Source organism: Aethalodelphis obliquidens, unplaced genomic scaffold, assembly GCF_003676395.1.
Source record: "Aethalodelphis obliquidens isolate GAN/ISIS:26980383/991018 unplaced genomic scaffold, ASM367639v1 scaffold33, whole genome shotgun sequence".
NCBI lineage: Eukaryota > Metazoa > Chordata > Mammalia > Artiodactyla > Delphinidae > Aethalodelphis > Aethalodelphis obliquidens.
Window position 1 is genome coordinate 6507800 of NW_020837977.1, and position 26717 is coordinate 6534516.

At 42.9% G+C, this 26717-nt stretch overlaps 2 protein-coding genes and 1 long non-coding RNA gene across 4 annotated transcripts in view; 2 read left to right on the forward strand and 1 right to left on the reverse strand.

Moving 5' to 3' along the window:
• Positions 1-1062: 1062 nt before the first annotated feature.
• LOC113631461 (vegetative cell wall protein gp1-like) lies at positions 1063-9394 on the forward strand. 2 transcript variants are annotated; one of them, XR_003437338.1, is made up of 4 exons: positions 1063-5700; positions 5782-5817; positions 7819-7887; positions 8905-9231. XR_003437338.1 is itself a non-coding variant. In XM_027127927.1 (2 exons), the coding sequence occupies exons 1-2, from the start codon at positions 7797-7799 to the stop codon at positions 9363-9365; spliced, it is 552 nt and encodes a 183-aa protein (XP_026983728.1). In that variant the 3' UTR covers positions 9366-9394. The 2 variants fall into 2 exon arrangements, 1 of the variants encoding a protein (XP_026983728.1); XM_027127927.1 differs by lacking the exons at positions 1063-5700; positions 5782-5817 and having other exon boundaries at positions 7797-7887; positions 8905-9394.
• On the reverse strand, positions 5852-12184 carry LOC113631462 (uncharacterized). Its single transcript, XR_003437339.1, has 4 exons — positions 11259-12184; positions 7512-7560; positions 6275-6450; positions 5852-6050 (listed from the first exon to the last, which is right to left on the reverse strand). It is a non-coding gene; the product is annotated as an uncharacterized LOC113631462 (long non-coding RNA).
• A 1728-nt stretch (positions 12185-13912) lies between these two features.
• TRAM1 (translocation associated membrane protein 1) overlaps positions 13913-26717 on the forward strand; it is a 29166-nt gene continuing 16361 nt past the window's right edge. The window contains exons 1-5 of the mRNA XM_027127925.1: positions 13913-14305; positions 22222-22285; positions 23986-24107; positions 24223-24339; positions 25765-25823. Coding sequence (XP_026983726.1) covers positions 14183-14305; positions 22222-22285; positions 23986-24107; positions 24223-24339; positions 25765-25823 — 485 coding nt within the window. The 5' untranslated portion in view covers positions 13913-14182. The remainder of the gene's footprint in view (positions 14306-22221; positions 22286-23985; positions 24108-24222; positions 24340-25764; positions 25824-26717) is intronic.

Here is a 26717-nt window from a genome sequence, read left to right on the forward strand (position 1 = left end):
ATGCAGGGGACACGGGTTCGTGCCCCAGTCTGGGAAGATCCCACATGCCGCGGAGCCACATGCTGCGCCCGTGAGCCATGGCCGCTGAGCCTGCGCGTCCAGAGCCTGTTGCTCCGCAACGGGAGAGGCCACAACAGTGAGAGGCCCGCGTACCGCAAAAAAAAAAAAAAAAAAAAAAATGAAAGCTTGATCAAAGATAGGATAATCACTGGGAGAGAGGCGTGACAGCAACCAAGAGAGGCATCTGAAGAGGGACAGTCAACAGTGTTAAATGAAGACTCTTATGTGCTATTTATGCTTATTTTATCCATTATTGAATTATATAACATTAAATTCTCAAAAAAGTGGCTGCTGCTTACCAAGTTTATCCTGAAAGACTGCTCAAAAATGCTAAAATTCTGAATCCCCAGCAAATCCATATTAAAATCCATTAACATTATAGGCAGTTTTTAAAACCATATTAAGCATTATTGTTTGAAAATTAATTTTTGGTGCTGGTTTATGGCAGATGGATCACATGTTTATTGCCATTCCTTTCCAAGAGCCCCCCCCCCAAAATAATATAAAGTTTACAGAGGTAAAGATAAAAAATAATAGTAAAAGATATAAACCTGAGAAGACCATCCAAGAAGAGATTGCAGAGATTTTAATCAAATTTTGAAAGACAGCAGATAGAGTCAGGGAAGTGATAAAACTATAGCCAAAAATTGGGGCTTCCCTGGTGGCGCAGTGGTTGAGAGTCCGCCTGCTGATGCAGGGGACACGGGTTCCTGCCCCAATCCGGGAAGATCCCACATGCCGCGGGGCAACTAAGCCCGTGCACCACAACTACTGAAGCCCGCGCGCCCAGAGCCCGTGCTACGCAACAAGAGAAGCCACTTCAATGAGAAGCGTGAGCATCGCAACGAAGAGTAGCCCCCGCTCGCCGCAACTAGAGAAAGCCCGCACACAGTAACGAAGACCCAACACAGCCATAAACAAATAAACAAATAAATCCTTTTTTTAAAAAACTGGGATTGGTGAAAGCTTTTTTTTTTTTTGGCTTCACATGTAGCATGTGGGATCTTAGTTCCCTGACCAGGGATTGAACTCACACCTCCTGCATTGGAAGCGCAGTGTCTTAACCACTGGACCACCAGGTAAGTCCCCATAGTGAAAGCTTATTATGTGCAACAGACCCCAGTGCTACACAGCCAGCCAACCACCACCTCAAAAAAAGAGACTGATGTTTATTCTTGGAGGTGAAAGGTAGAAAATAGTTAAGCAAAATTCAGAACAGTAGACCTCCATTCCCCTTTCCTCACCTGTCCCCAGAACAGCAGCTTCCAAATAGATGAATGCCAGGTAGAAGATTGGAAATTTCATCTCAAGAGAGAGAATGATCTAGAGAAAAACTTGCACAAGCCCTGCTCACAAGACCCTAATCTCGTCAGAGACCTCACTTTGAACCATTGTTATAAAACTCCTCATCAAATCCTCCCAGGTTGGGGGGAAAAAAATAAGAAAAAACCTGCACATACAGTTATATGTGTGTTCTCCAACACAATGGCCATATCTCCCTACAATTTGACAAATCCTCTCATACACTCACCCACATATACAGTTTCCAATCAGTATCTCTTAGTATAAACAGAAATCAAACATCAGAAATGATGGAGCAAAACAAGCTAAAGTAAAGAAAAAAGTCAATGTAGAGAAAATTTTTTTAATTATTAGTATCTTTAGAGAGATAAGGGAAAGTATTATAATTTATAAAATAAGAAAGATTACTATGAAAAGTAACTGTGAAAAAGTCTTGGAAAATAAAAATATATAACCAAAATAAATAGAACGGTTGGAAAACAAAGTTGAGAAGAAAACAACAACAAAGATGGAAAAGAGAAGAAAAAAGACAGAAGACTTTAAAAGGAAACCAGGAGGTACAAAATCAAATAGGGGTCCAGAAAGAAAAGAACTGAAAATAGGCAGAAATTATCAAAGAAGAAATACATGAAGATTTCCCAGAACTGAAGGACATGAGTCTTTCCACTGAAAGGGTCTACTTAGTGCTCAACAGTGTAAAAAAAGATAAAACAATCCATACCAAGTCATACCATTTCAAAATTTCAGAATATCAGAAATAAAGAGAAGCCCTTAGAAGCTTTCAGGCTATGGGTGTGGTGGTAGGATTGGTGGTTAGAATCACTGAGGAGGGAACATGACTCAAAATGGCACTGACCCGTGAGCCATGGCTGCTGAGCCTGCACATCCGGAACCTGTGCTCCGCAACGGGAGAGGCCACAGCAGTGAGAGGCCCGTGTACCGCAAAAAAAAAAAAAAAAAAAAAAAGAAAGAAAGAAAATGGCACTGGCTTTTTAAATGTAACAGGGGTTTTAGGACATAATGCCTTCAACTATCTGAGGGAAAAATTATTTGTGTCCTAGAAGTTTACAACCAACTGAATTATCAGTCATGTGTCCAGGTAAGGACTCAAAAATTTGTGTATCTGCCATGCACCTCTCTTTAGGGAACTGCTGGATAATGCACTCCAGAGAAACAAGAAAAAGGAAGGCCCACAGGTGCAACAGCAAATCCAATACAGAAAATTGTCAAGAGTGAGTTCTAAGGGAATTCCCTGGTGGTCCAGTGGTGAGGACTTCACACTTTCACTGCCAAGGGCCCAGGTTCAATCCCTGGTTGGGGAACTAAGATCCCACAAGCTGCACAGCACGGCCAAAAACAAAAAAAGTGAGTTCTAAGACAAAGGGGTCTCCAAAGCCTGCTCCATATTGGAGTAAGAGGAAGCGGAGGCTTCAGAGAGCGATCTCCAGGGTGGAGGAAATGAAACATTATCTGGGATGGTTGAGGCTTTGGGGGAAAAAAAACTGCTGGTAGTCAGACAACAACTCTAGTTGAGCAACTGAAAGGACAATCAGTTAATAGAAAACTATACTGGTGGCGGAGGGGGGAAATGAGGCAATCACTGAGTCCAAAAAATAAGAATGATGTTAGGAAAGAAATAAGTATGAAATACTATCTGACTCTTCAATTTTACATAGGCAATAACATAAACACTGATTAAAAATTGCATTACAGGATAATGGAGGAAAGGAAATGGGAGGTCGAGAATGCTAAATCATCACCTGTGATAATAGAATGTCAATTCTATTACCCATTTCTTCCTTTTAGTGAGACCAACATCTATTCTAATGGCATATGATGCAGCCCATGCTTTTAACATTTTCCCAAGGGTTGAAGAAAATTTTTCACTGAAAGAAGCTCTCTGGTTTTATACCATAGAAGTGTTCCCAGCCTACTTTGTGGGAGTAGATTAATCCTGCTTCTTTCCCCTGCTTCAGTTTTCAAAAATGGTGAACATGCTGACCACAAATGGTGTATCTCAAGATTTTATATCTAAACCTGAAACTCTAAGGAATATTGTTAACCATCCATTCTCTTGGTGCAAAACTATGGCCTTGAGCCACTTCCATCACTATCAAGTGGGGTACTTATTACAAATAAGCAAATTTCTGGTCCCTAACCAGATGTGCTGAATCAGAATTCCTGAAAAGGACCAAGGAATATCATTTTTCCCATTGACCCAGATAGTTCTTTATTCACACGAACAGAATTATAATTTAGTATTATGTTGTTGGTTTTTGTTTTATCAAAGGTCAGTGTGAGATCCACACACATAAAATCTCTACCCGTTTGGTTTTTTTTTTTTAATGCTATTGAGGGCATTGTGTATTTTATTATTCAGTGTTCTTCAGTGTTCATGGAACGAAATCTCTTTCAGATTTCAGAGCTAGAAAAAAGTTTTTCTCTCCTATATGAACTGGTGTATTTCCTTTATGAGACTAGGGCTTGTCAAATTGGACTAACTATTAGAATCACCTGGGGAACTTTGAAAACATGCACGGCTTCCCAGACCCCAAGCCAGACACGCTCACCAGAATCTCCAGGTTAGGGAGGTTCCATGTGATGCTGATAATTAACCATGTTTCATACACTCTGCATGGGACAAACATCTAGTTAATTCAACATGTTCACATTTTGCCTTGACTTCCTGGAAGCTAGTCTTATAGCAATTTTTCTTGGAATCCAATTTTTAATAGAATCATTGTCCTTTTCTTCCCCCATTTTATTACTTGTCTTATTTAGTATGTTTTTAAAGAATTTCAACTTCAGAGGAAATAATTTCTAATAATACTGTCCTTTGGACCAGCACATTCCTTGCAATAGCATTTAAGCCTAAAATAAATTCGTTATTAGGATTAAAGAGTGAAAGAATGTTGTGAGCTTTTAAAAGTTTCATCGTCCAGAGTTTATGGAGGATTCGTGGGAAATTACTGTTAGAAAAGTGCTCTGAAAACCACTGTTATTAAATGCTATATATATAAAATTAAGATCCTGATCGCCTTTATAGTCCCTTCGCTACAGGCACCCCCAAGACTAAATTCGTTGCTCTTCTTTCTTCTAATTCACCACCTCAAAGAGCTAATCCATTTTAGTCGTGGTAACCATCATCACCAAATGTATACTTGAGCTTGAATCTTTTGCTGTCTGCAGGGACTCTTCACGTAGCTATCTCCCAAAGTCCAGACGTCAATGTGAAGAAACTCAGTATATCTAAAACTGAACTCTTCTGCTTACTCCACAATCCCATATTCCTGATCACCTCTCCTTCCCAACTCACCATTTGGATAAGTAGCACCACCATTCCCCCCATGTGCCCAGCTGAATCTGTCCTTGGTCACTCCTATTTCTTTCAAGCCCCACACCATTTAGCAAGGCAATATTTATGATATAGTTTGAGGATGTAGATGCGATCTGAAGACCAAAGAAAATGCTGGTGGGTGTGAGAGATGCCAGGAGTGATAAACTGCCTAGGAAATGAAAGGGGCTTGCTTCACAGGAACGAAACCTATCGTTTCTCTCACATAGTCTCAGGGACTTATCCCTTTCTCTTTTCTTCCCTGGCCTGGCGCTCATTTCCTGAGTTAAAATAAACTACTAATTGATTTCCCAGGATGTGGCCTATTCCTGTTTCCATTCATCATGGTGGTGGTGGTGATGCTTTAGTAATATTATTTGTCCAATCAATTCCTCATCTACAGAAAAAGAATGATAATGGTACCTAACTCAATGAGTTCTGTATTAAATGTTCTTTGTGTTTATCACAGTGCTTGGTACCCAATAAATATTAGTTGCTATTATTTTGTTGTTGTTGTTAACAGAACACATTCACATATTCCCTTATGATTATTTCACTTGGACTTAACACCAATTAAGCTCCATAAAGCACCATATTTACTTTTTAGTAAAATCTTACCATAACTTTTAAAAATTCACATTCTTCATCTTGGGAGTTAACATTTAATAATTGTAAAATCTTAAACAAGTTATTTTACTGAGCCTCTGCTTCCTTATTTGAAGTAGGGAGAACATTATGTTCCTGGTTGATATGAGATTAAAATTAATAATGTATATATCAACGGTGTTTGGGGGACCGCAAAGAACTGTACACATTTTAACTGTTTTCACTCGTGCTGTAAGCTTTGTCTTTGAGCACAAGGGCTGATGCAAACAAGGAAACAGCTCCAAAGAATCCTTGGCCACCACCCCAAGACCTTGGTTCTACTAGGCACCGAGCCATACACCATTTTTCTGACGGCTACAAGACATCATGTCAGCTCCACCAGTCACAAATTCCCTGAGGTATAAGACCTTCTAATTTTACAAGCAGTTGAGCAAAGCATTTTGCACAGAACGATGCTCTCATCATTTCATTCTCCTCAGGTGAAAGTGATCTACTGGGTGACCTCCCTGGCAGAGGTGAGTCTCCAGTTACTTTGCGAAGCATACCCCCAATCTGCTGCTGCAGTGTCCTCGTGTACCCATCTCCCCAGGAACCACTTACCTACCGCCATTTTCCTGTCTGTTCATGAGAACTAAGACCCTCTTGCAGGCGAAACAAATTCAAAGCAGGACCACTCCTCTATCTGTGTCTGCTGAGTTTAGTTCAGAAATCCATCCTACTACACATCTTCAGAGTCCTTGGCTGTTGCCTGAAATACAAGCCATCTATTCTATCCCATCCATCTAGTCTATGACCATCCATTCAATCAGGGTCATACTACTGTTGGATTTTTCTCCCCTGATCCAACCACCTCCTGCTGTTCCTCTACCTTTAGAACCTTCCCACCATGTTCCCTGGGACACCTATGTTGGTTCATGTTCTTATTTGCCCAACACCTCTTCCTCTGCACCTTCTAATAATAGACTCACTTACCCTACCCATGGGAAATGCATGTGACCAAGATAGGCCACGTGACCCAGACATGATCATACAACCAAGCCAGCTTTGTCTAGGTCTTCCTTTGGGATTGTTCTGATAAAACTTGCAAGTGACAATGTTCTCTGCCATGTAAATAAAGTCCATTGACTATAGGGAAAAATGAAGCCAACCTGAAACAAAAGACAGAAAAAACGATACATTGAGAGAGAGTCCTGATGAGGTCAGGTACCTGGTTCTAGCTCCCACGATCCACAGAGCGTCCCAGTTCCCCAAAGCTTTTCTTTTGAATCTGCTGAATCTTGTGAATCTTCTTTTCAGTCCCTTGCAACTAGGAGAGTTATAATAAGATAATCCACTCCAGTATAAAGAAACGCCCTACATCCTCCAACCCTGCACCGAGCACTCCCTTAACCAGCTGCTTAAACTGTATCCTAGCCCTCCCCTCAAACCACCAAGCCCCTTTAGTGGGGCTGACAGTCTCCTCCTGTCCAAACCCCTCCAGGGCCACCCTGTTCCTGTGGCCATCTTTCCCTCCACGCTTGTGGCTGTCACTCCCCTCTCATTCCTTCAAAACAGGATTGTGCCTCACTGTCTTCCTGGCACTGCCCTTCCTGATCTCATCACAGCGGGGAAGAACCTCCACTCAGGTCCATGACTGCTTTGTCTCTGCTGACCTTGCCTTGTCCCTCCTTCATTTCCGTGTGAAAAGAGGTGTCCCCTCCTATGTAAAGTTAATCCTCTACCTATGTTCTGGAGGATCCAAACCTTCAAGACCTCCGTCCATCAATTTTCCCACCTCTCCCCATCTCCCCAGTGTCTTCAACCTCTTCCTCTTTTCCCTTTTCTCGTATCTAAACACGATCAACTGTCACATCATTCAACAGCAAACACGAAACATACCTTAACTCCCTGATTCTTCTTTAGTGACCTACCCTGCTCTCTCCTCCCCTTTGAAGCTAAACTTCTTGAAATCACTTACACTTCCTGTTTCCATTTTTACACTTTGCATTCACCACTTTCTGAAACTGATCTCTCATCTATCAGAGAAGCATTAACTCAGGCCCTTGCTGTGCTAAACAAAGTGAGACTAAATAAAGTGAACTAAGTTATAGTTTAAATAAGGATAGACACTCCATCTTGGGTTCCTTAAGCTTCTAGAGGTCAGAAGATCACAGTCCTGCCCCTAGGGGGACCCAAGAGTGATCTGGCTGGGTCACAGCCTTTTCATTACCAGTTGGCTCTCCCTCCAAGGGTGACGTGTCCTCTCTTGACAATCTTTCCTAGGAGTAACAACACTGCATTATAAATTTGGCTTATAGTTTCCATAGCAGTAAAATTTATACTCAAGAAAATTGTATCATTTCCAACTATTAAAGCAACGATTTCGCTTCCTCATAGAAATACAATTTCTTCCTCACAAGACGAGCGCAATTTTATATTCTTAAAATTTACTATAAATGATTTAACAATAGCATGTAAACAGATAAATGACCTGTTTTTGTTTTGTTTTGTTTTAATGGGCTTTGTGTTTCCATCAGAGCAGGAACCAGTCTCTTCAATGGATCAGGTTGAGAATCATTGCTCTCTGGAAGTTCAGGGTCATCCTGGTAAGTGAAGCTCCTGGAGTACTATTTATACTGAAACAGAATGGGTTTGTCAGACAAACAGGTTGCCAGCCCTGGGACTTTGGGCAAATTACTTAACCTCTCTGAGCCTCAGTTTCCCCATTTTTAAATTAGAATAACAACTATTCATAGGGTTTCTGTGAAAACTAAATGATGTAACTTATTTGAAAGCAAAATATCAATACCTGGAACACAGTAGTCATACAACAAACATTAGTTTCTTCTTTTCCATTCTTTTGTCCCCTAGGAGCTGTTGAAATCCAACAGTCCCATTTTAGTTCTTCCTTTTATTAGGCACATGCTTGCTGTACTTACTTTCGCATCATCTCAGAACTGTTTTTTTCCTTTTCATATATGTCTTATGCGACCAACTAGAAATAACCTCTTTGAGGGCAAAGATTGTCTCTCCGTTTCTTTTATATTTCTCATAATTACAGCAACCCTATGCCACAGATTTTCCTGGATAGACCCAATTTCAAACAGTCTGCTTTTCGTCCTTTTTTAAACTATTAAAAATATCCTGAGAATCCCAACATTTCGGGATCCAAGCTACATTTGCGGAAACATCACTTACCCACAAGACAGTGTCTGTACACATAGGAGCCAGCACCACACTGGACACACAATAGCCTCCAGAGCTGGACACACCTGAGCAATCAGTCTGCTTAAGAGAAACCTCCAGAGCCCTGAGGGTCTCCTTAGACCACTTTCCCCACCACCATGACCCACCTTCAGAGGATTTAACGGCAGTCCTCCCTCCCTATAAGCTTCTGAAGCAGTCCATCCTAAAAAGGAAGCTAAAATTAGAATTGATTCCCCACTTTCCCTAAAAGACCATCTGCATAGTTGCCCCATGCGGCAGGACCCTTTCCACCTTAGTCTCCTTGGAGGCGAACCTCCAGGTCATCCACCATCACCACATTCTCTCCCCCTCGTGGCTCTTCCTCCCCTGATTTGACTTAAGCTAACCTCCCCCCACCCTTCCACTGCATCCCCTAGAACCCCAGCTGTGTCATCGACCAAGCCCTCCACAGCCTCCACCCTTTTCTGCAGTTTCTTCACCCTCTTGCACCTGGGGCCGCTCTCAGTGGAAACTGAAACCTGCTTCCCCCGGAGCATCACGAGGCAACTGCTCTCCCGCCCACCCCAGCACGCAGCAGAGCCCAGCGGGGGAGTGGGTGTGCCCATGCCCCTCCCTGCTGCCGACAGAGAGCTCTCCCCCCTCCCCCCAAAGCCCGCGCTCTTCTGGAAGCCCATGCCCTCCAACTACACCACCCACTCACTACCCGCGGCCCCGCGACCGTCACCCGCTCACCGGTCTCCTGACCCCTCTTCATCCTCTTCACTCGTGCGGGATGTCTGCGCCCGCGCCCTTCCCCTTCTGCTCCCTGAGTCACTCCGGGCGACAGACCATCCATAAAGCGCATGGAGGGCGCTCTCCCCTCCTACTGCCTCGATGACTCCTCGCTTCCGACGTGCGCCCTCCATCACGCCCCTCCCATCTCATGGCCAAGGACCGCACGACCTCAGGACTCATCCGCAGCACCCCACCCTCTGACCACTTGCTCTTTGGCCAACTAGCCCCACTCCAACCATCTTCCACCCCGTGGGCGTCCCCAGTTCCGAGGCCCCAGCACTCTGTATCTGAGGATGCAGAACTGGCAAGGAACAGATGGTACCCTCGGAAGGGCTGAGCTGGAGAGAATTTCATGAAAGGCCTATGGACAGAGGAGCGGGCCGGCTGAGAGAACCAAGCAGAGATAGGGGAGCTCCCGGGCAGCCCGAAGACGCAGGGGAGAGAAAGAGGTACTGAGCCCAGCAAGAGCTGGAACGTGAGAGAAAGGCTGACAGGGGCTGTGGCCACCGGAGAACACAGGCCCGGCCAGAACCATCATAAGGCCAGGAGGGATCAAGGGAGAATAAAGCCCCAAAACTCGCTTCTGGTTTTTGGCCAGTGCCTTCCATTGGCTGAAGTCAGAGGGCCAGGGAGCTTCAGTGATGCGATCTGAAGAGGTCTGCCTTTCACAGCAAAACAGGGTGGATTGCGGGTGGAGGGTGACCAGGTAGGAGAAGCACAGCCACCTCCTCACAGCCCTGGCCTATTCTGCAATTCCCCTCAACATCCTTGCCCCTGTGTCATGCTGGCCTGGCAGACCCCAACTCTCTGCCTTCTCCAGAGCTGTATCCAAGCAGGGGGATGGGACCGAAGACAATTATGGGGCTCTGCTTACTAGTCTCACTTTCAATGCAGGTCCTCAAGGAGGAAGCACTGCTGTCTGATGACACTCCTCTAATCCATTCACCCTCCCACAGTTTTACCCCTTTTTCTCCTCAGTCTCCAATATACTATCCCCACTCCTGATGATTTCATATGTTACTGAGAAAATGGAAACAACAAGAACACAACTTCATCTAGCCATTCTTAACCTATCCACAAACTCTGCTCTCCTCTGGTTACTGTGGGAACCCCATCCCTGTTACAGTGGGTGCCTGTACTTGTATACAAGATGCCATCACCTCTTACAGACCTGCAGGTATCTCCTGCAGAAGAAACTTCTTGCTCTAAAGGGTCATTCTCTCTGCGTGCAAACATAAAATAGATCATATCCATGGGGAAGGACGGGTTGGGAGTTTGGGATTAGTGGACACAAAGTATTATATACAGAATGGATAAACAACAAGGTCCTACTGTATAGCACAGGGAACTATATTCAATATCCTGTGATAAACCATAATGGAAAAGAATATGAAAAAGAATGTATATATGTATAACTGAATCACTTTGCTGTACAGCAGAAATTAACACAACATTGTAAATCAACTATACTTCAATAAAATTGTTTAAAATGGATCATATCCAAAAAGAAAACAAAAACTTTCCCTAGACCCTTCAGCCCCTCTCTAACTACTTGCCCATTTCTGTCTCATCTTATAGGAAAAACTCCTCAGATGAGTTGCTTATACACATGCCTCCATGTTTCCACCGCCCACTCTCTCGAAACCCACTCCAATCAGCTATTTATTCCTATCATTCCGAAGAAAACACTCTCTTGAAGGTCACTAATGACCTTCATAGTAAGTTAGGGTCCTAGCAGGAGCAAATGGCACATTCACCGTGGGTAATTTGAGGAAATTTTCACAAAAGGACTCTTCAGAAACCACAAGGGATACTGGCTGTAACCATGGAGTGATTCAAGGGGCCAGAGGAAGGAGCAGGTAGGTAACTGAGCCCGAGAGAGAGCGGTGGGAGAGGACCTCCTGGCAAAAGCTGTGACTTTCTCTGGAAGATGGCAAGAGTGCATGGCGGGAGCTCCCAGCCCCTGACTAAGCAGAGCAGTACTACAAGGACCCACCATTTCTGCCCAGTGTGCTGGAGCGCCCTGCTGGGCTGGCCGAGATGTTCTCAGGCTGCACCTCAGCGTGAGGTCTTCCTGGCGGGTCCTCCCTCCTTCCTTTCACAGGTGTCAGACAGGTTTCGTGGTCTGCAGCCTTTCCCTGCCGACTCCTCTCCCATTTACTTTTCACAAACGTTATTGCTGACGAATCCCTTACGATTCTGACTCTGTCTTGGCATCTGTTTCCTGGATAACCCACACTGCCACAAACTCACATCCTCTGAATTGCCAAATACAACAGTCATCCCAAGTCCTACAGCTGTCCAGAGTATGGTAGGTTTCATGCAACTAAAAGAACACCAGTGGGGGTATTTTCTCACAAAAGAGTGAAAAATAATTAAATTTTAAGGTTTGAAAGAGTCCATTTCAGTTTAAAAACTCACTTCAGTGGAACAATTAATTTCCAAATGACCTAGAATATTTCCATGTCACCCTTCACCAAACAAGTCTTGAAAATACCCATCACATTGGTAATGACTTGTTTATTGTCTTCCATTCCAGGTATATGAGTTTCAAGAACAAAAACTAAGTCTTTCTTTGGGGAATAATAAAAATGTTCTAAAGTTAGATTATGGTGGTGGTTGCCCAATTTTGTAAATATACTAAAAATCATCAAATTGTACTCTTGAAATAGGTGAACTATGTGATATAAATTATATCTCATTAAAGCTATTTTTAAAAATGCAGTTGAGTCATTAGAGATGGCCACAGAAGTCAGTAAAGGTTTCAGTGAAGTCACCTGTGAATGAGATTTGAAGGAACAGTAGGCGTGGGGTGTGTAGATGAGGGGAGAGGAGAAAACATCCCAGACAGAAGCAGCAGCGAGCACAAAGCCAGGGAGAGCGTGGGAAGAGAGCAGACTATCGTGTGTGTAGAGTGGGAAGCCAGTAGTGCTAGTACTAAGAGATTGGGGCCTATAGAGGAAGGGTTTGAGAATGTCTGGGTAGGCAGAAGCCAAACCATAAAGCACTATTTAGTCATGCTAGCTTCCCATAAAGGAAAAGGGAAACCACCAAAAAAATTTGAAAAATTTTGTTAGAAGCATCATTCTAATATGAAATTGGAAGGTGATTTGGAGGTAGGTAAAACTAGTAATTGTTTGATCAGAAAGTAGGAAAATAATAATAGCTAACATTTGGGACCTCCCTGGTAGTCCAGCAGTTAGGACTCCTTGCTTCCACCGCAGGGGGCACCGGCTCAATCCCTGGTCAGGGAACTAAGATCCCGCAAGCAGCGTGGCCAAAAAGAAAAAATAATAACAATAATAGGTAACATTTATACCTAACTCTCTACTAAGCACTTTCCTTGAATCATCTCATTTAATTGCTAAAGTAGGCTACAGGTACTACAATTATCTCCTTTTTATTGATGATATGGTTTGCTCCCTCACCTCTTCAAGTCTTCAGGCAAATGCAATTTCCCACACTTTCCCTATTCCCCTTGCTTTATTTTTCTCCAGGACCCTCATCTCAATTTAAGACATGTTTCACTTTTTAAATCTTGTGTAAAGATCCTCTTCCCATACTAAAATGAAAGCCCATAAGAATAGGTTCAATTGTACTTTTCCTTCATTTCTATATCCCCAGTGCTTAGCATATGGTAGCTGCCCAATAAATAGTTTTTTGAATGCATGAATACATAAATAAATGAAGAAATCGAATCTCATGGAGATAAGTAACCATGATCATACAGATAATGAGTGACAGAATTCTGACTTATAAACCCATGTTCTTAAACCACTAAGGCATTCACCAGACTTGTAATATTGTAGGTGAGCAGTGAGTCCCCTCCTGAGGGTGCAGCAGTGGGAAAAGGAAGGGGGGACTCAATGGCCTTGGGTTTCTTTGGTAATAGTTTGGATATGGAAGGATGCTGAAAGGCATCAGTCCAGGATGACTCTGGTTTCTAGATTTGGCAAATGGGTAAACAGTGGTACAATTCATCTGGAGAAAGAATACAGGGAGTCTTGGTTTGGGCAGAAATATGAAAGAGGAAGACATGTCTAATCCACAAACTTTTAAAAATCATCTCCCTAGATTACCAAGAAGTGTCGTTAATAATAAATATGAAGCCAGTAAACCCAAACTTATGAACTTACTTCAGTCGCATGCCCGTTGGGGGATGGGTAGGTGAGACCAAATAGGAATTGTTCCTTTTTGAAAGCTAGTTCAAGGCTACAAAGAACAGGAAACAAGTCCTCAGGCGTGTTTAAAATAACTCTTAAGTTAACTTTTAAGGCAGCTGCTAAAACCGAAGAATGCCCCTACCCTTATGTAGTTAAGCTGTACTCATACGTTTAGGTTATTTTGCTGGTGGCAGTGGCTTTCAAGAAGTGACAATCAATGTGGAAACAGGCACTGACACCCAAGGCCAGGGTGGCACAGAGGGCGGAAAGCACGCTTGCACCCGTGCACGCCGTAGCACGTGGCCGCCCTCTGACCGCGGCGCGGACTCAGCCTGTTTAGTAACCGCAGGAAGCTCGCGCCTCAAACGACTCCCAACCCCAGCCCTGGAGCGGAGCAGGGGAGGCGCCGCTCAGGTTTCTTACACTCGCCCGGCCCCGGGCGGACGGCCTCCGCTCCCTAGGCGGCGCTGTGGGCTCGCAGGGGCGGCCGCGACACGAAAGAGCGCCGTCTCCCCAGTGCGCATGCTCGCCTCCTGTGTGGGCTTGCCTTTTTTTTTTTTTTTTTTTCCGGGCGGCCCCGGCGGCTGCGTACTGGCTGTGGGATGGGAAGTGAAGCCCCAGCGAGCGGCAGCGGCGGGGCTGTGAGGAGCAGCCAGGGGGAGGAGGAGGCGGCGGCGGCGGCGGCGGCGAGTCGGTGAGCAGCTGGGAAGAGCGGAGCCGGGGCGGAGCACCTGCAGGCACGGGCGACGGCTTCACCATGGCGATTCGCAAGAAGAGCACCAAGAGCCCCCCGGTCCTGAGCCACGAATTCGTCCTGCAGAATCACGCGGACATCGTCTCCTGTGTAGCGATGGTCTTCTTGCTGGGGCTCATGTTCGAGGTGAGCCCTGCCCGCGCCCCAATCGCCCGCCCGCCGTCCCCTCCCCGGGCCCCGGCTGCCAGCTCAGCCCCTCGGCCCGGAACCGCGGGGGACCCCGGCGGGGGGTGCGGGGGGAGGTGCCGGCCGCCTGGCCCGGAGGAGCGGGCGTGCCCCGCGCCCTGCCGGGCTGGGGCTGCGGAGCCCCGGGAGCCTGGCCGCCGTGCGCCCGCAGGGGCCGGGGCCGCCGCGTCGCCCCCTCGGCCATCACGCACGCCGCCCTCCCGCCGCCGCCCCCTCCCGCCGGCCGCGCCGCGCAGTTCCTGGTTCCCGCGAAGGGTTACGTGGCAGCCGGCGAGGGGCCGGCGGTCGGCGGGGGCGGCCCCTGAACGCCGAGCTGGCTGCGGGCGGTGGGCGGGCTGGGCAATGGCCGGCGCGCCCGGCTGGCCAGGCCGCGGGGGCCGGAGAGCGCTCGGGGGCGGGGTCCGCGGCGGCACCGAGTCTGGGGTGAAACCGACGGAACCCGGCGTCCGCTGCCCACTGGAAGGGCGGTGGCCGCGGGGCAGCGAGTGATCTCCGCGGGATCGGAGCTCCGAGTCGCACCCACCCGATTGTTTTAACTCCTGTCTCCCAAGCTGGTATTGTTATCAGTGGTCGAACTTTTTGCCCCAGCGCTTGCTCTTTTCTTAAGGAAACAAGGTCTGATACAGAAATCGGGGTTCTGAACAGCAGTGCCGAGGCGTCGGATAATTTTCTTTTTGTTTCTTGAAATAGGAGAGGATGGAAATGTCAGGAGTGTGTAAATTCTCATCCCACGTAGCGAGTATTGTGATGACTTACTTAACAGCTGTTGAATGTGGGTATAAACTTTGCAAGGTGAACGTGTAACATCCTACGGCTTCCTTTCCCTCCCTCCCCAGTACACACGCCCATTCCTTATCTTCTTTCCCTTTTTAATTTTACTCTGTAGCTCCTGTGCCCCACCAAATACACTAATTATTTTACTTATTTATTGTCTCCCCGCTCCTGGAATGTAACCTCAGTGAGGGCAGAAATTTTGGTTTTTTCCTAATCTATTTCCAAAGCCTAAATTTAGGAGATGCTTACAAAATATTTGCTTAATGAGTGACATTAAGAATTCTTGAGAAAAGCTGGTGTAATGAGACTGCCAGTGACCGAAAGTTGAATAAATAGTTTAAATGGAGCCCATGTGGGTTTTTAAAATGTTATGATTAGGTAACTTAATATTTTAATAATTTTTTGCTTCTCTTCAAATGGACTTTTCTGGATCTAGATACAGATTTTTTGATTCTTGATAGTGTCATTTACGTCCACCTAGTCCACTGCTAAGGAGGTAGTGGGTATCCTGAAAGGGAGGGTAGAAGGGAACTAACATATGTCACATCGTTCGATTTAGGCTGGGCCTGTGCTACTTACCTACTGAATGACCCAGGGCTAAGCCTCAGTTTTTCTGTTCTGTATAAGGAAATAACATCACCTGTGCTATTCTCACAGCCATTGTTTGCAGAGATCAGATGATATGGTGAGAAGGCATCTCACGGTTTATACAGAACTACATGAATGTATATAATTTTAGAAATGCAATGCTAAACATTTGTACTTTCTGAATTTTATACTTGTATATACTTTCTGCTTTGGTGTTAGAAGTAATACTTTTGTGTGTACAATATACTGAACAGTTCCATAAAGCTTGCCATAACCCGTCTCCACGTAGTAAGAATCCCTGTTTTTAAAGATATAATTTAGGAGTAACATTACCTGCAAGGTGTATTTGCAATGCGTTGAGTGAAATGGAATATAAATCAGAAGTGCTGACACTTAGAAATGTTATAACGTTGCTTTTATGTAAAATATTTCATGTTCTCTTACCACATTTCTAGAGAAGTTCACCACCTGTACCTTGCCTCACATGTCAATGATTTTTTAACAGTGAGTGGATTTTCACCTTTACATCCGTAAAATTTATCAATTTAAATAGACACAATAAAGATCTAAATAGAAGTTTTTAAAGTCAGTTCATAAAAGAATGTTGAAGTAGTAGACAGAAGGAAGTTTGTGCAGGTTGTACTACATTTTTCTTACCATATGTTAAAGTTTTAGGAGTTGAAAGCATGTTATCTACCTATGGGAAAAAATTCACTGGATTAGTTTTGCTACTTGACTTTTAAAGTAATTGCTGTGGGACTTGCCTGGTGACGCAGTGGTTAAGAATCTGCCTGCCAGTGCAGGAGACACGGGTTCAAGCCCTGGTCCAGGAAGATCCCCCAGGTCTCAGAGCAACTGAGCCCACGTGCCACAACTACTGAAGCCAGCGCGCCTAGAGCCCGTGCTCTGCAACACAGGAGAAGCCACTGCAATGAGAAGCCTGCATGCAGCAACGAAGACCCAACACAGCCAATAATTTTTTTTTTAAAAATTAATTAATTAAAAAAAAAATAAAGTAATTGCTGAATCTCAACATTAACATAGTTATAGAATGACAGTATTTGTGCTAGAATAATAGAGAAGTTAACGTTTTTGCAACAGAACTGTTCAGCCTTTTGTGTAAAGGAAAGGCTTTCCGACATTGAGGAAATGTCTGAGGATTTATGGTGAAATTGACAAAGCAATAACATACTGTATTACTAGCCAAAATGAAGAATCAATATAGACGCTGAAGCTAAAGGGAGTTAGGGCTCTACTGCTTGCTAACTGGGTGGCCTAGGGCATGTCATATAACTTCTTAGAACTTGTTTCTTTTTCTGTAAAATACGGCTCATCAGATTACTCTGAGAATTAAACTAAGTTTTATAATGGCTAGTTCAAAGTGTGGCTTACAGGAGGCATACCATAAATGGTAGCTCATTATTCCTTAGGTATTTATCAAAGTCGAAAAACAGAAGACAGCATTTTTTTTTAAAATTTATTTATTTATTTATTTTTGGCTGCATTGGGTCTTCGTTTCTGTGCGCGGGCTTTCTCCAGTTGCGGTGAGCGGGAGCCACTCTTCATCGCGGTGCGCGGGCCTCTCACTATCGCGGCCTCTCTTGTTGCGGAGCACAGGCTCCAGACGCACAGGCTCAGTAATTGTGGCTCACGGGCCCAGTTGCTCCGCGGCATGTGGGATCTTCCCAGACCAGGGCTCGAACCTGTGTCCCCTGCATTGGCAGGCAGACTCTCAACCACTGCGCCACCAGGGAAGCCCAAAGACAGCATTTTTATGTGAGAAAATGTTCTAACAGTTAGCATCTAAAGAGATTATATATACTAATAAGGTTGATAAAGCAATAGTTTGTTTGGGAGATATGGAAGAGTTTAATTTCCAGGGAAGTTCGTGTTATCAAAAATTGCTGTGAATTTTGAAATCATGCTTTTAGTACAGACAGTTTCTGTCCACATACTGCACATCATGGTCTATAATGAATGAATGAATATTGGAGTTAGGAAAATTTAACAGTTGAAAGATGTAAAGATACTTGGGAAGCTTTCTGAAAGTGAGGATATAGAAGAGGAGTTAGGGGTTTCCACGAGGAATATTTTCTTCTGGGAAGGATTTACTTTTCAGAGGCTCAGGAGTCCAGGTCATTTGTGCCATGCCAGGTTTGGGGGACCTTTACAACTTCAACTATGTAGAACAGTCTTGGGGGTTTGTTTTATTTTTAAGCATGGCTTATCTTAATGCCAACATTTTCTTTCCTCCTTTTTTTTTTTTAAGAACTTAATTTTATATAAGCTGGTGAGAAAATGGGATTTGATATTCAGAAATTGCCTTTATCTTTGAGACACCCAGTCAATGTAGTAGTCACACTTCCCTCTGACAAGTACAAAATAGTTAACCTCTCTGTATGACAAGAAAAGATACCAAGCCCCAGCTGGTGAGCACTAAAGAAATATTATGATATTCATGATACTCCATACAATGCAGAATTAAATAACTCATTAGAGTCGTGGTAACCTGTTTAAGATGTATCTGAATAAGCCTCATATTTTTCTTATAAATGGAGAGCAGTGCTTTAAACGTCCAAAATTGTCATAAACTCATTTTTACTTTTGAGTACGTTGTATATTTCTGTAGCATATTTTATTCCAAACTAATTTGTCTTACTATTGGTTAACTGTGATACTAGTTTAACTAAAGCAGTGCTGGCCGTGGTATGAGGCTTAGGACCCCTAGAAATGGCTAAGAGCATGATTACTGGTTTAAGTTTTCTTCTTTTTAAAACATTTTTCTATAAACATTTTTAGGGTGTGTAGTTTGTATTTTTCCTCTTCTTATTCCGCTTACTGTCACATGCCAAGCTAGCTGGAAGCCGGATTTTAATTTTCTTTGGAAGCCTAGCAGTAAAGGATAATCTAATTTTTGTTGCTTGGGGAATTTGATATTAAATTTATCTTTGAAGAATTTCACTTGTCATTTGTAAAAAAACTTAAAAAGTTTTTTTTAGCTATGGTAGTGGTGACCTCATATTCTAAATTAGAAACAGGGATGTGGAGTGTGTGTGCGTTTATATATGAAATCTAAACAAAGATATTAAAACATAAAATTTAGTAATCAGTCAACTTTATTAAAAAGAATCACATGAAAGCAGTGTTACCCTGGAAATTCATGTCATTGTTCTGCTCTCACGTATCTGTGTGAATGGCCCAAAATGTAATACAGAAAAGCCGTACTTGCCTTTTCTAGGCAAGTGATCTTTATGTATCTACCCAGTGAAACAACTCACTGTGGTGGCCATACCCTGCCTTTATCTCACAAGCCTGCCATATTTCCAGATCCTGAATTCCAGAACAGCAGGACTCAGCTGCAACCTGCATGTTGTTCATCTCCCCACGTCTACTGCTCGTATTCCAGCTCTCCACCTAGTCCAGGCTTTTGTGGGGCCTAGTCCCCTTTCCTTTTCTCCAGTATACTAGCCCCTTGTTGCTTTGCTTTTCTTCCTGTAGACTTTAACTACTGTCCACACTCTCCCCAGGCCCTCAGCTCCCTTTCCCTCTTGGTCTTTCTCCCTACTTGGCCTGCACATAGCCACCCGTGGGTCCAGCCTGCCATCTGCCTTTTCCGTGCCTCCCATTTGTGGATTGCTCAGTGTTGTCAGAGAAAGTCATGCACTCTTGCTGATAGATAATATTACAAGTCAAAGGTTTCTGACCTCAGACAAAAGTAATACCCGGGGATCTTTTTACTTTTCCCTGGCCAGCCCCTTTGCCTAAAGGAACTATAAAAATACTCATCGTTTGAGTCCCCAACTATGCTTAACAGATGACATTGCTTTTCCCCCGCCACAGGGAATTTCTTCAGTTTCTTGCCTTTTTTTGAACTTATCTATCTCATCATTTTTACCTTCTGCCTGCCTGATCTAAGAGGAAAACTGCTCAAGATCAACCTTTAGCTCTATCCTTGTATTTCACCCCTACCAGATCTTTCCATCCATTATGCCCTTACATGGTAAATTCTCCCTGTTCCCTGGTGCCTTTGCTGACTGCCCCCGCACCAGCTCAGTGCCTCCCATCACGAAACGACGTAAATCTTGACCTGGCATCTGTCGCTGGGAACCCCTTTGTTCCCCTTGTGCTCTGCACTCCACTGTGAGGTGGCTTTTGCTTTCACTTCTTCACTGGAGTCACTCAAGCTGCGACCACTGATGACTTCTTAAGTCGTCCGGTCCGTTGCGCTCTTTTCCTGACACATCTCTATTGAAACTTTGACTTTATTAACCACCCCTTTTTGAAATGTTTCCCCTTTGGCTTTGGGGGCATCTAGCTCTCTTCCTCCTCTCTCTGCCTCTCCTCTCTGATCATTTCTTCTTCTTTTGCCGCCAGCCTTTTTCTCTGCCCTCTCCGTGGTTCTGTTGGTGTCCTACTTCTCATCGAATCCCGTACACTCTCTGTAGAGGATTTATATACTTGCACAGCCTCGACTATGTACCACGTACTGTCTGTAAACAGAGACTTCCAAATCCTTAAGCCCGGGCCTCCCTGCAGAGCTCCAGGCGTGGGTCTTACCTACCTGTTGGTCTTGCCACCTGCATATCTCGTAGAAATCTAAGTTTATATAAAGTGCAATTTCTTCTTTGCCTCAGACCTGCGGTTCCTCCTGTATATTCCACGTTTTTATTAATAGTATTGCTTTTCACCCAGTTGTTGCAGCATCAGTACATACTTTGATTCTGTCCTGCTAACCAAGCCTTATTCTGCCTCAAAAGTTCCGCCTCTACCCACTACTACTGCCTTCGTTCAGACCTTATTATTTTTCACAGGGTCTCTTGCAAAACTCGTACTTGACTTGCATCCTTACTCCAGTTTATATTTTATCTAATATTTGTTCAGTAATATTGAACAATGGCCTAATAAGTGCCACACGCCATGCTGGGCTCTAAGCATATAGTGATGAGCAGAAACAGACGTGCTCCCAGCTCTTATGGAGACTACTGGCTGTCTAATGGGTGAGACAGCAGTGATTAACACAATCACGCCAAAAGTATACGTTTTGTAAGAAAGGAACACAGGTCTCTGAGGTAATCTAACAAAGGAAATGACCTGCCCTAAGAGACGGGGAAGGCTTCCTTGAAAGGGTGTAGTTGACCTGAGATCTGAAGTGGAGAAGTTTTCCAGCAGTGTTTTAGATAACACTGCGGGTGCATGGAGCTATGGGGGGAGGAGTGCAGGAGGCAAGGGATGGGGCAGAAGCGGCCGGACAAGGGCTGGAGAAGCAGGGGTCAGACCGCAGAGTTTGTTCTTATCCTGGAGAGAATGGGAATCGGTGAAGGTACTTTGGGGCGCGGGTGGAGGGAGGATGGGTGTGGGGAGCAGCGTTAACATGACCGGGAGGGGATACTGACTGCGGGGTGGAGCGCGGCCCCGAGGGGGCTTGAGAGGCCAGCACTGCACCCCAGTCAGCGATCTTTCTGAAAAGCACGAATAACTTCCCCCTCCCCAAAACTGTCTGGTCGGGCTAAAATAAAATCTAAACTACTAAGCTCAGCAAACTAGGTCCTTTCTAGCACTTGGTAACTTTTCTAGGCCTTTCTACCCCTTCCTGATGAGTGCCCGAGCCTGACCTCCTGTTTACCGCTCCTTGACCTTTGTGCTTCTGTTTCTCCTACCTGTGCTGCCCTCTTGGTCCCACTGCGTGAGCCTAGGGAACTTTTCTTTTCCAACAGGAGACGGCTTCTGCACCACATCCCCTGCGAAGCCTTTCCAGAGCATGCCTCATTCCTCACCCCAGGAGGAAAACAAAAACAAAAAAATGCTTTGGTTGTTTATCCTCAGTTCACATTGGCATTGATTCTGTGGTATTATAGCAATCTGTTTACCTGTCCTCCAGACTGGACTAAGTTGCTAGTCATCAGGATTATACCATTCCTTTGTTATCCTTTCTTGTCTAGCACAGTGCCTGGTGCCTATAAATATTGAGTAAGCGTTCCATTTTTCTGTTCTGACCACTTTGCTTTTACTAGTAGTCAGGTCAGTTAAATATTTATCGACCATGTAACCATGCCAGGTGTGTGGGAGATTAACACACACCACAGATCCTACCTTTGATCTACGTTTTGTCATGGTAACTGTGCTTCCTTTTCTTTCATTAATTTACATTTAAAATTTTTCTTGATGGAAATTTTGTGTTCATTGTACAGGTCTAGAGTAGAGAAACATTATTTGTCAAAACACTGTTTACTGGAACTGCAGTATCTCTTTTGAAATCTTAAAGTTAGGAGTGAATTACACAATCCCATCTAAACTTCAGACTACACTGGCGAATTATGTTCTTTCAAGATCAACCCCTTGGTGATCGGGAAGCCCAGTCGTGCCTGTCAGGGTGCAGCTGGAACTAGGGTGCCCTTGGTTCTTAGATGTGGGGACAGAACTTGGAATGTTTTTCCCCCCGATTTGCTACTTGGGAGAGGGTCACAAATTGACTTGATCTTTTTTTTTCTTTCTAGATAACAGCAAAAGCTTCTATAATTTTTGTTACTCTTCAGTACAATGTTACCCTCCCTGCAACAGGTAGGTAGTTTTCTTTTGGAATTTTCTGGTTAGTAGAAGAGTTCAGTGGGACAGACTTGGAAATCTCCATGAATACTAGGTTCTTCGTTATTTTCACAGGTCTCATTCGTGATTAGACTGAATATTATTTTGATGATTTTGTAATGCAAAATCTGATGTTTTTGGTTGACTTCGCAATATATATTGTATGAAAATCAGTTTTTATGTGTTTAATGTTTATTGTGTATTTTTGTAAATGGGCTTAAAATTCCAATGAAGAACTTTTTTTTTTTTGCCTTCTCTTCCCTTTGATCTTTTCATAAGAAAATCCTAAGAATAGATATTTTACATTTGTCTGAAGTGTCTTTGTTCAGTCAAGGTTTCTAAAGGCCCAATGTTCAGGTTCTGTTTTTCTGACTTGTATGGGTTCTATTTTGGACCCGTAATAACAACCCTCTTAAGCCCATTTTATTTTTCACTTTTTGGTTGTGCTCTACCGTCCTATCAGTTATTTGATTAGAGAGAATGTCAATAAGTATCTGGTAATAACATCCAAACTACACTTTCAGGTTTTATTTCGAAAAGTTTTTCTGAATGATGCTATGTGAAAATCAAGTTGTTATTGGAAGTTGATTGTAGTTGAATACAGTAATATAATTAACTAGCATGGGGCTTCCCTGGTGGCACAGTGGTTGAGAGTCCGCCTGCCGATTCAAGGGACACGGGTTCGTGCCCCGGTCCGGGAAGATCCCACGTGCCGCGGAGCGGCTGGGCCCGTGAGCCATGGCCGCTGAGCCTGCGCGTCCGGAGCCTGTGCTCCGCAGCGGGAGAGGCCACAACAGTGAGAGGCCCGCGTACCGCAAAAAAGAAAAAAATTAACTAGCATGGGTGAGGAGTGGGGTATTCATTTAACAAAATATTACCATACTCAGGTGGTAAACTTGCCGCGAGCCAGGAGTCTCTCTATTTAGAATGTAAGATCAATTATACAACATGGAGTTGGGTTTTTGTTCAGTTATATCATTTTGTAAATATTTGATGTAGTAACTTAGATATCACAGTACTCAGAACCACAAAGTTGTTTTGAAATTTGAGTATGCCAGAAAAAAACAAAGCTCTTTTATCAATTCACAAGTATTTGATTAAGTCTTGTTCTGAAAAAATCTTAGCAATTTTAAAGATTGAAAACAATTGTAGCAGTTGCCTCTCTCTCCTGCTTAGAATTCAAAACTAAATCAAATCAAAGTTAAGTCAGCTTTTCCAGCAGAATCATAAATGTGGTGTCTAGTTTGAAAGTAGAGCTAGAAAGCAGAAAGTTTCAAAAGTTCTTTGAAAAGACAGGCAAATGTGCTAAGTATAACTTTAATACAACCTAAGTATAATCTAACCCCTATCCCTGGGGTAATACCAATTTTACAGTCCCCAAGGATCTTAATGTGGCCTCCCCTTCCCTGTTCTCTGGTCTTTAATGGCTGTAACTAACATGTGTCAAGTCTTTGTAAATAATTTCTGAAGCTTTAGACTTCTAGATAGTCTCCTCAGTTTTCATTGTTCCTAAGACTGAAGGTGTCCAAAAGCAAATTACCATGATGTTTCTGTAAACTTATTTATTAGGTTAGTCTTCTCTTGTTTGTTTCCATAACTATGTTGTACTTAAGTGCTGTTTTTATAATCTTATGTATATTTTTGTGTATGTGTGTCCTGTCCTTTTTGACCTTCAGAAGAACAAGCTACTGAATCAGCGTTCCTTTATTACTATGGTATCAAAGATTTGGCTACAGTTTTCTTCTACATGCTAGTGGCGATAATTATTCATGCCATAATTCAAGAATATGTGTTGGATGTAAGTATGCAATCTTAGAAATCTATACTTTGTAAAATACTAGCTCTCCATACTATGATAGTCATATTAAATATATTTTATAATCTTAATTATTAACGATTGTTTTTATTTTTAGAAAATTAACAGGCGAATGCACTTTTCCAAAACGAAACACAGCAAGTTTAATGAATCTGGTCAGCTGAGTGCATTCTACCTATTTTCTTGTGTTTGGGGCACATTCATTCTCATATCTGTAAGTATGTACTGTGCTGAAATTCTTATCTCTCAAAAGTATTTAATTATATACCCAGAACAGAAATTGATGTCCTATTTTTAATGCTCATAAGCAAACCCTGAACCTTAGAAAAATTCCTTGTCTCTTGTTGTTCTTATCTAAGATTAGGAGTTCTGCTCTTGAACTAGTATAAATCAAGTTTCATCAGTAAGCTTCTCTTTTAGTTAGTTTTTATACAGCAAAAATTGCCAACTATGTTTAATGTTTCAGAAAGCCTTACTCATTTTTAGTCGATCTGAGTGTTGTCTTCATATCTTGTAGTCATTTGCAGGTATCTCTGTATTAGCAAAAAGGGTAAGTTATCAGTGATACTTTCACTGGGTTACATGAGTTGTAGTGTTTCCAGTCATTTCGTTCTTTAAAAACAGTCCAGTGCTTGTTCCTTTGTAAACTGCTGCTTTATTTTCTGAGCAAATTAAAATATTGATTAACTTTTTATTAAGGTTATCTAAACCTTTAAGTGTACCATTCTAACTAATGAGGGGGAAGAGAGTATCTAATATTAGTAATATCAGTCCTTTAAGTTTATATGAACCCCAGAGTTTACATATTTTTGAGTTTGTCAGGACACAGTATTTTTTTTTAATTGCTATTTTAGAGATGAATAAATAGGTAAAGTGGATTTTCCAGGGTATATGACATTTATGGTTCGACATAGACTAAAACTCAGCCTTTCGGTCCAGTGCTTGTTCCTTTGTAAACTGCTGCTTTAATGATACTTTACAGATACATTAAAGTTCAGCTTAAAATCTTTCTTATACATTAAAAAAAATTTTTATTGTTGATGTACAAAAGTTCTATCTTACACATTTTTTAAAAAACGTGAAGGTGTTAAACTTCCGTGGGAAAATATTAAGGATAAGTTGCTTCAGGATTTTTTTTAATATACATATGCAGTAATTCTCACTAAATAGATCTGGTTATCTAAGAAGAAGACGTGGTAATTATGTGGACATAACCCTGTAAAACTTGGCAACACCTTGATCTTCTGTCTCCTGTCAGGTGCCACCTCTTTCTGAGCCCTTTGCTTGGTTACCCAGGACAACATTCATCCCTCCAGTGGCTGTTGTAACTGTTATGCGCCATCACTGTTTTTTGGTTGTGTTATGTTTGTTTGCATACGTGTCTTTTTTACTCTACTGGATTGAAGGAATTTCGAAAGCCAGGAATTATGTCTTATTTGACTTCAAGTCACTCCTATTGATTTTCATTTCACTAAAGTAAGCAGTTCGACTGAATGGAAAATAACTAAAACATCTAAAAGGTTGGACTTCAATGGAACTTGAGGTGGAGAGATGTAAATGTGCAAGGAATGAAAATACTGTCTTATTTTCTAAGACGTTTCCACGCTCATTAAGCTAATTTTTGTATCTTCTCTCTTAGGAAAACTATATCTCAGACCCAACTATCTTGTGGAGAGCTTATCCCCATAACCTGATGACGTAAGTCATTTTCAGCAGGTTTTTCTTAGTGAAGGACCATCGTCATGTCACTTTTAAGCAGGATTTGTTCTTGTTATTCTCTTTAGGACCTTAGGGAAATTCGTACAATAGGTATGTCTTTGGCAGTCTCACTGCCATAAGGACAAAAAATTCCTGTGTGCTTTTTTTCATGTATATAATCTTTTCAGCATGTTTGTTACCTTGAGAAAACTGATTTTTAACAGTAATCCTAATTTAGTCCTCTGTCTTCCCTTTCTTTTTCCTAACCCTTCTCGTCACTGCTCCATCTTCTACATTCTTTTGCTCCTTTTCTTTGCTCCAGTCTCTTTTCACTCCTTCCATTTCTTACTCTCTTACACTATAAGCTTGAGGGTACGGACTGTTTCTTTTTTATTTTTATGGCCCCCAGGGTTTCTGTACAGTGCTGTAAGAAGCTCAGGGGTTGCAAAGTCAGCCAGCTAAGTTATTCATTCTTCAAGCCCAGCTCTAGTACATCTATTCCATATTTTCCTTGCTCCTTTAGCCTATATTGGCTTCTGCTTTCCTGAATTTGTCATTTTGGTATGCAATATTTTATGTTTATCTATACATTGTCTTGGCTGTCCTGTAATTGTCTCATTTATGTAAGTCTTGAATTGTGCCCATGCCCACCAAGGCTATATGTACCTTGACATCAAGAAGAACTGTCTCTTTTTATATCCTTTGCTGTGCCAGGCTGTAGGTGCTTATCAGGTAGAAAGTAGTCAATAAATGTGTTGTGATATGAGGACTGGTGAAAAAGTATGAAGGGAATAACATGACCCTGCAATATTACCATACTCTGCTGAGCCACTCTGACTTTTAAAAATTGTTAATTCAATGCACTTTTGTAAACTGGAGATATAAACATCATAT

Bases quoted from the DNA above. Each gene is read 5' to 3' on its own strand.
- LOC113631461 (XM_027127927.1), top strand. From the start codon at position 7,797: ATGGGCTTTGTGTTTCCATCAGAGCAGGAACCAGTCTCTTCAATGGAT. The intron at 7,888-8,904 runs GTAAGTGAAGCT...TGCATCCCCTAG, and splicing joins GGAAGTTCAGGGTCATCCTG to AACCCCAGCTGTGTCATCGA.